Below are 15,202 nucleotides of genomic sequence, written 5' to 3' on the forward strand. Positions count from 1 at the left end.
AGAGAGAGAGAGACAGGATTTTACAGAAAGGATGCAGGACCTTGAGGTATCTGGGGGTTTCCGTGATCCTTAGGTGTTATTCAGTCTACCTACTCGAGACATGGGGAGCCTGTCAGGAGCACAGACTTCCATCATGAGTCCTGAAGTTTTCTCATCTGGGTGGGAAGTCCTGGCAATTGGTCTGTCTCTGCCCATCTCAGAGTTAATATTGCAGGCTTACTCAGGATGTGTGGCTTGTTATATGGGCGCTGGGACCCAACTCTGGTTCTCATGATAGTTTTAACTGCTGAGCCACCTCTACAACCTCTCCATCATAGTTTTTGAGACATGGTCTCTCACTGAACCTAGAACTCACAGATGTGGCTAGCATGGCAGGCTGGGAGCTCCAGGGAACCAACCACCTGTCTCCATCTCCCCTGGGTTGGGATTACAGGCTTGGCCAGGTTTTTAGGTGGGTGTTGGGAATCCAAACTCAGGCTTTCCTGCTTATGCAATGGGCACTTTACAGACAGACACCTCTTTAGCCCTCTGATTCTGTTTTTTGAGATACTGTCACTATATAGTTCTGGTTGGCCTCAAAGTCAAGGTAGCCTTCCTGCCTCAGTCTCTAGAGCCCTGGAATTGCCTGGAATCCTGGGAGTTTCTTTTGTGGGCGATGGGAGCTGCCCCATGTCGTTGGTCTCTGCCATCTTGCCGCCCCTCCCTGGTGGTCAGTCTCTGATGAAGCTCTCTCCTCTCTCAGTGCCTATTGCTCAGCTGGCCGCAGAGTCAGACTTCATTGTCGTGTCCTGCTCCTTAACACCCGCTACCGTGGGGCTCTGCAGCAAGGATTTCTTCCAGAAGATGAAGAACACAGCTATCTTCATCAACATCAGCAGGTAGCTGAGTGTTGTCCTCATCCCCGAGTCCCCTAGCACTGGAGAGGGGCGTGCCTACTGCAGTGATTGGGAGTTTCTCTCTCTCTATTGGTTGGTGACGAGGGAGCTCGGGATGTCTTATCAACCTCTGTAAACCAACAGCTCTAATACAGGAAAGGCCCATTGAGAAATGGGAGAGGAAGATGGGTCAGCACAGGGCCCAGCCTTCTGGTTCCCTGCAGTAGCCCAACCTTGCTCAGGGCTTGGCTCACAGGAGTGTGATTCTGGGAGCAAGTCACCAGGGACCCCCAGCTACAGAGTGGGGCCTTTGTACGGTCCTTCAGAGGCCAATCTTCCATGTTACTGAGCCTGACCTAACCTCATTGATGTTCCAAGCCTGTGTGGGCTTGGGGACACAGGCCCTAACACTCACTGTCATGAGTGACTTCAGGGCAGTGATCCCCTGATGGAGTAATGCCCCCATCCTTGCCTCCACCGTCCTTCCTGGTTGGCACCCTTGACCCTTGCTTTTGAGATAGCCTCACTCTAGCCAAGGCTGGCTCGAACTTGCCATTTTTTGCCTCAGCCTCCCAAGGGCTGGGATACCTATAATCCCAGCCCTTGGGAGGCAGAAGCAGGTGGATTTCTGAGTTCAAGGCCAGCCTGGTCTACAGAAAGATCCAGGACAGCGTGTAGAGGGCATGTGTTGCACTCCCATCCCCCAGAATTCCTGGAAGTAGGGTTTTCTTGGCCCCGTAAGACATGACTAGCTCTGTCACAAGCCACTCTGTGGCAGGACTCTGGTCAAGACAAGCACTCTTAGGCAGGCTCCCTGTAGTTTTCTAAGATGTCCCTGCCTTAGAAGTTGGTACAGGTACTTGGTGAATGGAAAAAAAATGCATTCTGTGAGTTGTAAAGGTGGCTTGGGTGGAGAGAGTATCTGAGCCTTTCCTCCATCACCACTGTCACCTCCAGAGGAGATGTGGTAAACCAGGAAGACCTGTACCAGGCACTAGCCAGCGGTCAGATTGCAGCAGCAGGACTGGATGTGACAACCCCAGAACCACTGCCTCCAAGCCACCCCCTGCTGACCCTCAAGAACTGTGGTAAGAACTGTGTCCAATCCAAGTGCATAGCTGCGCTGTGGAGCTAGCTGAGGCAATGCTAACCCAGCCAGGGACTGGAGTATGCAGAGTAATAAACAGTGAGGGCTGTTTAATAGGCATGCCATGCTCAGACAGATCCAAGAAGTGAATGGTTTGTTAAAGGGAGGCTGACCGTACTCCTGTAGCTACTCATGAGGAAAACACGTTAGTCTAAATGGCTGTTGGCAGTGTATGGGAAAGTAATGACACCATCTGGAAGTTTCTAGGAACAACTCGTGTTGTGGCTGGAGAGTCCAGCTTTAGGTTTTCTAGCATGTGGGCTCACCAGCCATCAGGCCCCCCAGGCATCTTCTGTGTCTGGACCCCTCTTCAGCCTTAGGCATTTTGAGCCTCCACCCTCCTTTGTTCTCCAGGGCATACCCTATTGCTACTTTGTCAGCAAGTGCAATTGCTCTAGTTTTCTGTTTCTGGTCTCCTGGAGGGACAGTCACAGATTGTCAGGTCCTGCCCTAAGGGCTTCTGCAGGTCTGGACCACAGCCTGAGACTGCACTTAACAGGTCCTGAGGATGCCGGTGCCCTGGGAGTAGTCTGAGACCCTGGCCCCAGTGCTTGTCTTTCCTCTCTGTTTCTGTCTCCAGCCTCCCGAGAGGCACTGGAGCTATGGATGTCCCTCTGAATTCTGGACATGTCCTTGCTGCCTCTTTAGTGAAGGTACCCATTACTGCAGTTCTTAGCAATCCTGACCCGATCACTGTGGCCAGCCTACAAGAACATTGACTGTGGTGTGATGGCTACTGTCCACAGCCAGGAAAGCTAGCCATATCTCCATTTCCTAGCTCCCCATACAGCTTTGGAAGGCAGGCAGCTCTTTAGAGATCATTTCATTTGTCTTGTATTGACACCAGAGGCACCTACAGTATTTCCCAGCATTCCATCACGGAGCTACTTCCGTGGTACAGGAGCCTTATGCTGTCACTTTCAAGGGTAAAGGTTGTCGTCGCTGCTAGGATCCCAAGCTGGTGGCTAGTTTCACCATCTACAAGTTGACTCCCTGTTGCCTACCATATTTTTTAAGGGTTCAGATCTTCTGTTTTGTGTGTTTAGGGGGAGATGGGAGACATCTCATCTCAGAATTTGCTCCTCTGACCCCCAGTCTAAAAACATGGGGTTCATGGGGAACATCTACCCTCCCTAAGTGTAGGAGGACACAGGCAGAGGGTGCATTGGTAGGAGTCTAAGGCATAGCCTTTGTCCTGGTGGCCTGGGACCAATGCTTCCTTCTCCCTTCAGTGATCCTGCCCCACATTGGCAGCGCTACCTACAAAACTCGCAACACCATGTCCTTGCTGGCGGCTAACAACTTGCTGGCTGGCCTAAGAGGGGAGGCCATGCCCAGCGAACTCAAGCTGTAGCCAGATGGGCTTTCATGGGCTGGAGACATCTTGCCAGACAGAGCCAAGCTGAACTTCGGACTGAGGCGAGAGCCTGGGGCAGGCCTCCTCTACTGTGTTTTCAGGGGACCTGGGAATGGGCAGATGGGCTTGCCACATACTTGCCAAAAGCCTGTAATTCTAGCATTAAACAACTTCTGACCCAGTGTCTAGGTCTATGACTTGGGGCACTAACAAAAAGAGCATCTTTTGTGTTTGCTGACTCGGCATCTGGGATCTGCTTGGCTCTGCTTTCTGTACTGCCCTCAACCAAATCCCCTCCCTTTTCTCTCTGAGGAGGGACAAGCAGAACCGGAAAAACACAGGGCCTGAACCCAACACCATAACCAAGGTGAAAACTGCAAGGGAGGAGGCAGCAGGGCAGCACAGTAGGTCAGCAGTAGTGAAGACAGGATTCCCACTTTTGATCCCTGTCCTGTGTCTACCTGCTGCTCCCTCTGTGCTCCAGGTAGGTGCTCCTTTCAAATCACCTTCACTCTCCCCAGGCCAGGCCATTAGCACTGCACTGCAGAATTTCCCACACAGCCACAGCGAGGGCACTTCAGGAAAGGCAGAAATAACTCAAGGATGGGAGCGTTCCTATCTTGGAGGCTCGAACTGATTCAAAGACTGCATAGCAGCAGTGCAGTACAGTACAGTACAGAAGCACTTCCCTGTTTTGTTTCAACCCAAACTGAAGCAAAGGAGACCATGTGTTTAGAGGCATGGATATGACAAATTTTTAATTTTAAAATCTGTTTTGACCAGCATTAGCACCTGATAGGGTGCCCCTACACTTTATGCCACCTCCAGAAGATTGTACATGATTATGCCGGGCTATAATTAAGGCTAAAAATCAAAAGTCAGGTCCCCAGTCCCAGTTAGAATCCCAGTGAAACCCCAGGTTGCAGTGACCCTGGGCTTGTTTCCCAGGGACCCTTGGAAATCTTTAAGTGCTACGGCATGTCGGAGGACACTGGCCTCAAGCTTGCTTCTCACATGGAGAGACTGACTACGAGGTAGATGAGATTCCAGGTCCACCCAGCAGCAGAGAGGCAGGCTCCGTCGAGCGCCAGGGACAGGCCCCAGAGCAAAGTCCACTTTTATTGAAGCCAAGGTGGGGGGCAGACTTGAAGCACCATGTCCCTAAGACAGGAAGAACAACTGCTAGTCTATGCGTGTGACATTGGCAGGACCACTCTGGTTCTCCATGCTGACCCACCTGACTCCCACTGGTCCCTATGAAGGTGGATATAGAGACCCACCCCCATCATGTCTCAACAGGACTGCTGACCATAAGCCACACAGCAACTTCTCAAATGACCCCATTGCTGTCAATGGTCTCTTTCCCACAGCTGCTAAGCAGCAGGAGTCCAGCTTTCCATTCGGTCTTGCTTCCCTGGAAACCAGTTCAGATGTCATGCCCTCTCAGAGCATTACAGGTCAAGTCATAGATTCATGGTCACACCAGCTTAAGAGAAGACACATGTTCATTTTTGTTTTAGGATATACAGAAATATGTGGCTCTCTAAAGTTAAATGAATTTCTCTGAATTGTGTACAATGGTTTGGTATCTCTGCTTGTTCAGCTTTAGCTTACAGATATACATGAACCTGTGCTATTCTCCTGGGTGCATGTCAGGATGCAGCCGCCCTAGCAGCATGATTATCAGGGGACAGCAAGGCGGGGACAGAGAACTGAATGCCACCCCGAGAATCTTGGGTATTTTCGGTGAATTCTATGCTGCAGGCTGCCTGACTCTTCCGGAGCCTGTGAAGAACTGAGACATGAACACTCCTACAGTTAAGTCTGATTCAACACTGAGTTAAAGGAGGGCCACCACTGGAAGCTGAGGTGTAGCTGTGAGAGCTACAGAACAGGAATAAAACCACAGCAGCAGCGCCGCTGTGGTTAGTCTAACTGGTTACACCCAGGAGAGGTGTTCTATGGGGCTTGGGAATGAGAGGTGACAAGGTCAAGAGCAGCTGACCTTGGGTGGCCTTGGGCATCCAGATGGAGTGAAAGGCAAATGCGCCGTGAGAACCCATACACAGGACTCCATATCACCAGAGGAAAGATGGACACTAGCTTCCCACTTACATCAAACAAATACAGTATCAGAAATACATGTTGGTTAAAACCCTGCTAACACAGCACGGACAGAAACACCTCACTGTCACTCCTACAAGTACACACTCCATTACAACTTTAGTTCTTAAAACAAACAGAAAAGTTACTAAAACCACCAATGCCATAGCGATGTATTCAAAAGTCTATACACCTGTTAGTCCAAGGGCATATCTCCCTGGACCCAGTGTAAGCACCATCAGAGGGCAGTGCCTGTGACTAGCTCAGGANACACTTTAAGCATCTGTGGCAGACAGGCCTGTCCTCCAGGGCCTTTTTTTCAGATAGCACCAAGTCACCTGGTTACACACAGTATGTTTTGCATTGCTGTACAGGGATGGAATACTCCCATCACAGGATACAGGACATTTAATTAAATGCTTCACAGAGCTTTAAAATAGTGTTAAAATGTTTTCTGCACTTTCATTTTCCAATTCNATATTCTTAACAATAATGACAAACTANTTTAGGACTGCATTCCTCCACCCTAAGNAATGTGCAGGGTAACAGTTCTCTGCTTACTCTTGGCTGAAATTCATGAGAGCCACTGGACAGTGAGACTGAGTCCAGTGGCAGGAGCTGCCTGCCCATAGCAGTTTTAGCTTCGGTGCAGACTGGCCTGTGCACTGTGGCGAGGAGAGATCAGAGCAGGGTGCTGGGGAGGTTGCTGCTCTGCCAGCNCAGGCAGGTCGTCTTCGAGTGTTTATACAGGTGGCTGGACTGACTGAACCNTTTGCCACACTTGAGGCAGGCGTACGGCTTTTCTCCTGTGTGGACCCGGATGTGCTTCTTGCAGTCTGTCAGAGTCAGGAAGGTTTTACAGCAGATTTTGCAGGCATACTTTCGAGCTCCTTCCACAACCAAGACATTGTGCTCTGATAAGGCCTTTTTGCACTTTGACAAGACATCAGCAGACGCCCTGGTCAACTGCGGAGGGCCAGGCTGGGAGGCGTGGCCATTTTCAAATGAGGTGGCCCCGTTCATCATTAGCTGGGAACTGGCTGAGTTTTCAGAGATTTGTGAGCTNCTGACAGAAGTTACCACTGGCATTTTTGGAGCTATTCGTCGGTAGTATGGAAAGTTACTGGCTCCTCCCCGTGGGGAGCCCATCATGGCCCTGGAGAAAGAAGAGTGGAGACTCAAGCCAGACCTGGAAAAATCCATCCCGAACTGTTCTCCTTGGTAGCCTGAGGTCTGCACACAGGGCAGGCCCATCACTTCCTGCATAGGTCTGACGAAGTGGGAGTCTGCAGGCTCACTGAACGGGTTCTCTACATGGGAACCAGGGGCAGAGGAAGGCCCACCTGCTTGCCCAGCCTCTGGACTCAACAGGTAAGGGGCCTCGCCCTCGAGCCTACAGTCACTGGTAGTGTTTGGGAGGTTGTCATCAGTGCTCTGACTTGCACTGAAGTTACTCCCTCTGCTCTTGTTGAGAAAATTGGAAATACTAAAAGAGGTCTTATGTTCTAGATTATTCGTGACTTCCAAGATGTGGATNTCCCCGACCCTGTCGGTGCTGGACTGGGGATCAGAAAAGCTCCGGTCACTGCTTTCAGGGCTGAGGTCTATCTTCTTGGCACTGACCACCACTCCTTCCACCTCCACAGACTCACTGCCCTCTGCTTGGGAGGTCATGTCGCTCACTTCATCCTGCGGCTCAGGAGAGCTCAGGGGCTCGGACTTCACCACCACTCTCATGTGTTCCTTCTCCCCAAGGCCAACCTCAGGATTCTCACACTGGAAACTGCCTTTCTCAGCTGCCTCTTGTTCAAAACTAGTTTCAACCTGAGTTGCCCGAGAGGCCATGTTGCCAGCACTGCCATCTGACTGGCTGGGCACTTGAGCATCTTCTTGGGCACCAAAAGGTCGATCAAACATCATGGCGCTGTCTTCCTGGTTGTCAGCCATCCCATCGGGTTTAGGATTATCCACAATTTTCAGAGAATCCNGTGAGAAAAACTCCTCCCGGGAATGAACTCCNNAAGGCCCGCTCNCTGGAGTAACATCTGAAATGGCAGATTCCTCCATGGAGGATCGCAAGCGCTGCCGGGCCCGCTCCTCTACTGACTGCTTGCGCTTATGAAGGCGTCTCATGGGGAAGGGTGTCCGCTGGTCCAGGCTGCTGCGCATGGATGAGCTCATGGGGGCTGTCTGCTCCTCAGCACTCTGGCTGGAACTGAGGGCTGAGCTCACAATGCTGAGTCCCAGCTGCTGCAGCATAAAAGAGCGCTGCATGCGGGCACTCTGCTCCTGAGCANGCTCACTAGAGGGAGACATGGGGAGCGTCCTTGTCGTCAGGTAATGTTTACATGCCTTAACAACAGAGTTCAGATGCAGGTGAGAGGCTGCCAATAAGACATCCATAACGTTGCTCTCCCCTAGCATGAGAGTGGAGGTATACATCATGTCAATCAGGGCGGCGAAGGCCTCAGCTGTCACCACCTCACTATCTAGCTGGATCATGTTCATGGTCTGATCTCCTTCTGCCACTGAGAACAGTGCTCGGAAATGCGTACTGCATGCTGCCAGCACAGAGCGGTGGGCTTTGAAATGCCTGTTCCCCACGACAATGACACAGTCACACAGCTGCCCATGAAGTCTCTGGTAGTTCAGCTGCTGAAAGATCTGCTCAAAGTGACCAGGAAAATCCATTGTCCTATACAAGACACAAAGGGAAAAAGTGTTAAGACCTAACAAAGCTTAACTCAGAACCAGAACATAGAATGCACTAAGAGAGGTGTGTTAGCCAGGCCATGGAGGTACAAGCCTTTAATCTCAGTACTCAGATCTCTGAGTTCAAGGCCAGCCTGATCTACAAATTAAGTTCCAGGACAGCCAGGGCTACACTGAGAAACCCTGTCTCCCTCCCCCCCAAAAAAGGGGGTGGGGGTGGGGTGGGGAGAGGTCAGGGCTAACAAGAAGGTTCCTGATACCAAGCCTAACAAACTTAAGTTCCATCCCTGGGTCCCACATGGAGGAAGAGGAGAACCAACTCCCAAAAGCTGTGCTGTGACCACTAAACACCCATCAGGGGACATAGACATATGTACGCACACAAATAAGTGCAATTTTAAAGAATTGCTGGCCACATTTGGAGCTTTTAAAGCTTGTGACATCTAATAATGGGCCCACATATAAAACCCTGTCAACTATGGAGCAAAAGTCAGTTCAGCTCAAGCTCCAGATCCATTAGCCCTTCATGGAACTTGCTTAGAACACTGAGGTCTCTGTTTAAAAAGCCCCACTGAAAGGCTGAATTGCCCCGCTGAAATTTGTTAGCATTCAGCATTCCCTAGAACAGTGAATTCCAGCAGCCTTAGCAACCTTAGTGAAAAGGGCAAATCGATAGCAGAGAAGATTACTAGCTATAGAGACGGAAGCAGACTGCAAACATGCGCTCCCCTCCCACACCCCACACTGCAGCCCTGAAGCCAGCACTCTCTTGGAGACTTTTTTTTTTTTTAAGGTATAAAGCAGGGCTGGACAGATAGCTCAGCAGTTAAGAGCACTGACTGCCCTTCCAGAGGACCCAGGTTCAATTCCCAGCACCTACATGGTGACTCACAACCTCTAACTCCAGTTCCAGGGGAACTGATGACCTCTTCTGGCCTCTTTGGCTACTGTACACAGAGTACAAAGACATATGTAGAGGTAAACACTCATATACATGAAATAAAAATAAATAAAAGCTAAAAAATAAAATCAAATCAGGGCACACAAATGTATAGAGGTTAATACTGAACTGGAGCTGGGATGGGGGGACCCCAGTGTGTGAACAGTTGTGTCCTACCTTACAAACTTGCTACAAGCACATGGATTACATGGATAGAATGTTTTACAGTAATACATTATACATTATAATGCAGAAACCAATAGACTGTACCTTAAAAATAACAGAAAATAATAAAGTGAGGTCACAAATGAGCTCAACCCAAAGCCACGCTTTCAGAAATGACAGGGCACCCACAGAACGAAGCAAAAGGACTGCTCACAGTATCACTAACAGCTGATAACATCACATCATTCTTCCTTTAGGTAGCATGTTATTTCTTTTGAAAAGCAGTATTTTTAAGAGATAGGGAAATATTTACCAACAGAACAGTAAATTTACCTTAAAAGTATGTTTTTAAATATACTTGAAAGTTTTTATTATAACAAGTTCAAAGAGAAAAAGAAGGGCCCACATGGTCTTTTAATTCTGAGTCTTGACCCAGTAAATATCTGCATATTTCTTGAAATTATTTGAAATAAAAACTTGCTTACTTTTATCTAAGAAATGACTACATCTTGTAGGAACATTGTAGCTACCCACTCATTTCAGGTCTGTATGCCACAGACAGGGTCAATAACCCCAATGAGGCCCTTCTGTGCCCTCCACAGAAACACAGTCCATTTCGTCCTCTCCAGGGGAGAAACCCTGGCCCCGCGGACAGGGATCTGAATGAATTAACTGCTAAGCCTGGGGCACAGATGCACACAGAACACCTAGCATGCCTAGTGCTATAGAGAAAAGGACCTACGAGATGGATCCGCACCCTTGGGGAGAAAAGACTAATAAACAGACAACTCAAAGGTATTGATAAAGACGCCGCTGCAACAGGCACAAGCACGGGCCCCTGCCTCTGACAGCCGGGAAGGGGGCGCTGAAGCAGACTCTCCTGAGAGGCCCCGGAGAGTGATGGGTGTTAAGAGAAGCTCTGGGTTAAAGTCTGCACACCTCCCCTCCCCAGCTCCCACCTCTATCTGCCCAATGACTGTATGAATGGTCAGGTTCAGACTTCCCAGGGAGACTGGACTTTTGTGTGTATAGGATAACTGGAAAGCCCAATAAAATACTTAGGTCCCATATGGCAAAACATATTCATCTCCAAGGACAAACCATTCACTCAGCTTCCAATCAGTCTACTGGGAATGTCAAGGAGTAGCCCACACTGAGAAGAAAACAACCCTCTTAACACAAGCACCAGGGGCGGAGAGATGATGCTCCCTGGTTAAAGCACTGGCCGCTTTTCAGAGGACACAGGTGACTCCTAGGTGGCAGCTCACAACTGTCTGTAGCTCTGGCTCCAGGGGATCTGACAGCCTTTTCTGGACTCCACTAACACCAGGTACACATGCGATACACCGACATACATGCAGGGAAAATACTCCTAACACATAAAATGGAATAATTCTGATGAAAGCAAAGTACCAAATAAACAGAGCAGTGCCCAGGAACATTTGGAACAAACAAATGATTTAAGGCATTGAACCCAGATCTTTTCGAAGTCCAACTAGTGCTCTTTCTGAATGCCTGTGATGGCAAATGATTGTCATCCTAGCACTAGGGAGGCTGAAGTAGGTATACTAGGTCAAAGCTAGCCTGTGGGGAGGGGAGACAAGGAAAAGAGAGGAAAGGAAGGGGCAATGGCAGGGAAGGGAGAGAAAGAAAAAGTAGTACTGGAATTCAAAATGGCAAAGAATATTAAGTTAATAGAATTGGAAGGAAATGATTGAGCAAATCTCCCCAATTAAGACAAAGGAGAAACAAAACTGAACAGCAAACAGAAGATTAGCTAATGAAGCCTAACTCTAACCTCAGAAACTCAAAGGCAGAAAGTGGAAAAGTGATTCAGAAAATAATGCAGGGTCTGGTGAGTGGGTCAGAAGCTAAGGCACTTCCTGCCAAGACCGAGTTCAGTCTTGGGAACTGCAAGTTGTCCTCTGAACTGTGTATGCACAAACACACAAATCATCAAGCAATATTGTGGAAACTTAAAAAAAAAAAAAAAGAAAGAAAGAAAGCCGGGCGTGGTGGCCCACGCCTTTAATCCCAGCACTCGGGAGGCAGAGGCAGGCGGATTTCTGAGTTCGAGGCCAGCCTGATCTACAAAGTGAGTTCCAGGACAGTCAGGGCTGTACAGAGAAACCCTGTCTCGAAAAAAAAAAAAAAAAAAAGAGTGAGTTTGGGATCCAGTGGTGGGGTAGTAGTGACAGATTTACAAAGAATTGGGATAAAATTAGCATTAGACTCTTTCAAAGCAATATTGAAGGTTAAAAGATAATTCCTTCAAAATTCTCCAATAAAATGATTTCCAACAGAGAACTCCACTCTTAGCCTACTAATCAATTATGATGGTAAACTAAGGCATTTCAGAGAAGCAAGAATTCACAGAGTATCTCTTATCTCTCCCATCTCAGAAAATTACTAAAGGATGTACTTAAGCAAGCTAAGAAAACAAAACCAACAAATAACAAAGAAAACAGAAGAGGGGCTGTAAAACCTTGGCAGGAGAGAAGCCATAGAGAGAGGCACTGAAACAACAAAGCCCAAGAATTATAGACTAGAGCCCCAAACAGATGGGTCAATGATGCCAACAGCTACACCTAGACCTGGGGTTATTCAATTATGGATACCACACATGCTATGTTTACACCTAACCATCATGCCAGGGTTCCTAACGTGGACTTGGAAGTCACTGGACCTCTCTAACCTCGGTTCCTCCTCCAATGTGGCCACAGTGGATGCATCTCCTGTCTGTTCTTCTGTACTACTTTTCTGTAAGTTAAGTAATCTTTCCAAGGGGTAACAGGGAATGGAGAGCTCTGATGTGACCAAATGTCAAGAATTGAACAGTTTCACCAAAGATACATCATTGAAAAAACAAGGTATGGAGGCAGCGGGCTGCAGAGCGCACACACACACACACACACACACACACACACAGAGAGAGAGAGAGAGAGAGAGAGAGAGAGAGAGAGAGAGAGAGAGAGAAAAGAGAAAAAAAAACACACACAGAGAGAGAGAGAGAGAGAGAGAGAGAGAGAGAGAGAGAGAGAGAGAGAGAGAGAGAAAAGAGAAAAAAAAAGAGAAAAGAGAAAAGAGGAGGAGGAAGATGGAGGGCGAACAGGACGATTCAGATTCAGCCTGGCTTTAACTAGCCACAGTGACTTGCGATACTAAAGGAGTCTGGAGGCCAGCATGAGCTTTGATGTGTTAGTGGACACCCAAGAAGCCATATGTCCCTTCTGCCAGAGGAGAAGGGGTGGTACCCTGGCTTCTTTTCCTGTTGCTATGATACAATACCCTAACAGAGGCAACTTAATAGGAAAAAGTTTCTTGGCTCACAATCTCAAGTTGAAGTCCACTGTTGCAGGGGAGTCAAAATGGCAGGAAGCTGCAGTGGCTGGTCACGTCACATCCACAGTAGAGAGCAATGAACTCAATGCTCAGCTCTCTCCTTTTCATTCTGGTCAGGGCCCAGCCCACGGAATAGGGTTACCTACACTTAGGCTGGTTCTTCACATCTCAATTAGCCTGATGAAGACAATCCCTCATACGCATGTCCACAGGCCAACCTAATCCAGATAGTCCCTCACTGAGATCCCCTCCCAGGCAACGTGTTGAGTCGCCACATAAAAGTGAGACCCACTTCCTAGCTGCCTGGAAGTCAGTCTTCCACTAGCAGCCTTCAGATGAAGATCCTCCTGCCTTGATGATACTGGACTGGACCTCTGAATCTGTAAGCCAGCCCCAATAAATTGTCCTTTATAAGAAAAAAAAAAAAGTGGCCATCATCAGTGGGATTCCCATGGATATTTTTTAAATTAAAATACAGACACAGACATAGAGCTGAACCCAAGGCTTTCTGTGATGAAGGCATGCAAAGTGATAACTCTCAGTACAGCCTCATGATAAATCCCATCATAATGATGTTGTTTACTAAGTTGTGCCTATGTGCTTCCCCTTGCTTCTCACTGAAGCTTGCTTTGGGTTTTATAGGTGCAAAAGAGCCATAAGCATAAATAGTTTATACCTAATTTTACTTTATTCCTTGTTTCAAGATAATAAAAATAATTCTTCCTACTTAAAAAAAAAGAAAAGAGGGGCTGGTGAGATGGCTCAGCGGGTAAGAGCACCGACTGCTCTTCCAAAGGTCCGGAGTTCAAATCCCAGCAACCATATGGTGTCTCACAACCATCTGTTACAAGATCTGATGCCCTCTTCTGGAGTGTCTGAAGTCAGCTACAGTGTACTTACATATAATAAATAAATCTTTAAAAAAAAAAAAAAAAGAAGAAAAAAGAAAAGAAAAGAAAGGGCCGGGCGCACGCCTTTAATCCCAGCACTTGGGAGGCAGAGGCAGGCAGATTTCTGAGTTCGAGGCCAGCCTGGTGTACAGAGTGAGTTCCAGGACAGCCAGGGCTATACAGAGAAACCCTGTCTCAAAAAAAAAAAAAAAAAAAAAAAAAGACAAGACAAGTATTTTCAAATTGAGGCAGTATTTGGGGGTGGGGGGAAAGGCAGCTGCTCAGTATATCACACTATGCTGTTCAACTGGGACAGTATTTGTAGTCATAATATTAGGAGCACCAGCCATATCCAAGACTGGGAGAGTGAGGGAGCCAAATGTGCCTGGGAGGCAGGGAGAGAAGTGCTGTGATAAAGGTCTTCCCTATAAGAATGCCATTTGACGGCCTGTCTCAGAATCACTGAAATCCTGTTCAGAAGTCAACGGGGGAAGACAGCTCAAATATTTGAAAACAACTGCCTCTGAGGAGTCAGAACTTTGGAGGAAAAGGGTAGAACAAGGGACTGTCTCCTAGCTACAAGCCTAGTGGAACTATGGGATTGAAAACAACACATACACAATAATAATGCTTGTGCTTTTAGTCCCAGCACTCTGGAGGCAGAGGCAGGAGGCTTACATTGAGTTTGAGGTAGCCTGCTCTACATAGTGAGTTCCAGGGCAGCCAGAATTACAGAGAGATCCTGTCTCAAAAAGCAAACAAACAAGCACCCATAAATATATAAAATATATATACACACAAAATGTAAAAATCATGGTTGATCTTTGACTTTCTAAATCCCAGGCTAGCCAAGTCTACATAGTGAGACCCTTTCTCAAAAATGCCAAAAACAAAACTAAACTAAACCAACAATGTAGTTACTGAGCACAGGTAGGGAACCCCAGCCTTCCAGAGTAAATAGATAAAAGCGCAGAGCTGCATAAAGAACTAAGAGCAGCTATCAGACAAAAGGATATATTTTGTGACACACTGTGACACACTACAGCTTCCATGGCTTCTGTCTGTTTGCCCTGATATCATTGTAATCTCCAAATTTACAAAGACCACTTAACGTTTCACAGGAGTTGCAAGTGAGGGCAACGTGCCAAGAAGCTCACTTGCCCTGTACCCTGGTCTTCCCAACCAGGCCAGAGTTGATCAGATCTTGGGGGAACAACCACAATGGCAACTCCTGTTCCACAGACCTCATAAGTGTATAGCAGCAACCAATGGCACTGTGGCTGGAAAGTAACTACCAGGGGAGCAGAACAGCCTGCAGTAGCCATACTCTTATCTTATGATTCTGTGTGTCTGTACGCATGAATGTCCAAGCGCTTGTGCTTTGTGCATGTGGGAGGCAGTGCAGAGGATGCAGTGCAGAGGATGTCAGTCGGGTGTTCTGCTCCATCCTTTGAAACTGAACCTGTGTCTAGGTTGATGGCCACTGTATTAGTCAGGGTTCTCTAGAGTCACAGAACTTACGGATAGTCTCTATATAGTAAAGGAATTTATTGATGACTTACAGTCTGCAGTCCAGTTCCCAACAATGGTTCAGTAGTAGCTGTGAATGGAAGTCCAAGGATCTAGCAGTTGCTGAGTCCCACATAGCAAGCAGGCGAAAGAGCCAGAACC

The 15,202-nt window shown here is 47.9% G+C and overlaps 2 protein-coding genes across 4 annotated transcripts in view; one reads left to right on the forward strand and one right to left on the reverse strand.

Annotated features, from left to right (window-relative positions):
- The window catches only part of Grhpr (glyoxylate and hydroxypyruvate reductase), an 8,842-nt gene extending 5,281 nt beyond the window's left edge, over positions 1 to 3,561 (forward strand). For both annotated transcript variants that reach the window (XM_021222291.1, XM_029533298.1), the window contains exons 7-9: positions 743 to 878; positions 1,833 to 1,963; positions 3,255 to 3,561. In XM_021222291.1, the coding sequence (XP_021077950.1) occupies positions 743 to 878; positions 1,833 to 1,963; positions 3,255 to 3,376 (389 nt within the window). In that variant the 3' untranslated portion in view covers positions 3,377 to 3,561. The remainder of the gene's footprint in view (positions 1 to 742; positions 879 to 1,832; positions 1,964 to 3,254) is intronic.
- Positions 3,562 to 5,124: 1,563 nt separating this feature from the next.
- Positions 5,125 to 15,202, reverse strand: part of Zbtb5 (zinc finger and BTB domain containing 5) — a 21,881-nt gene continuing 11,803 nt past the window's right edge. For both annotated transcript variants that reach the window (XM_021222082.2, XM_021222083.2), the window contains exon 2: positions 5,125 to 8,177. In XM_021222082.2, coding sequence (XP_021077741.1) covers positions 6,164 to 8,173 — 2,010 coding nt within the window. In that variant the 5' untranslated portion in view covers positions 8,174 to 8,177 and the 3' untranslated portion in view covers positions 5,125 to 6,163. The remainder of the gene's footprint in view (positions 8,178 to 15,202) is intronic.

Source organism: Mus pahari, chromosome 22 (genome assembly GCF_900095145.1).
Source record: "Mus pahari chromosome 22, PAHARI_EIJ_v1.1, whole genome shotgun sequence".
Taxonomy (NCBI): domain Eukaryota; kingdom Metazoa; phylum Chordata; class Mammalia; order Rodentia; family Muridae; genus Mus; species Mus pahari.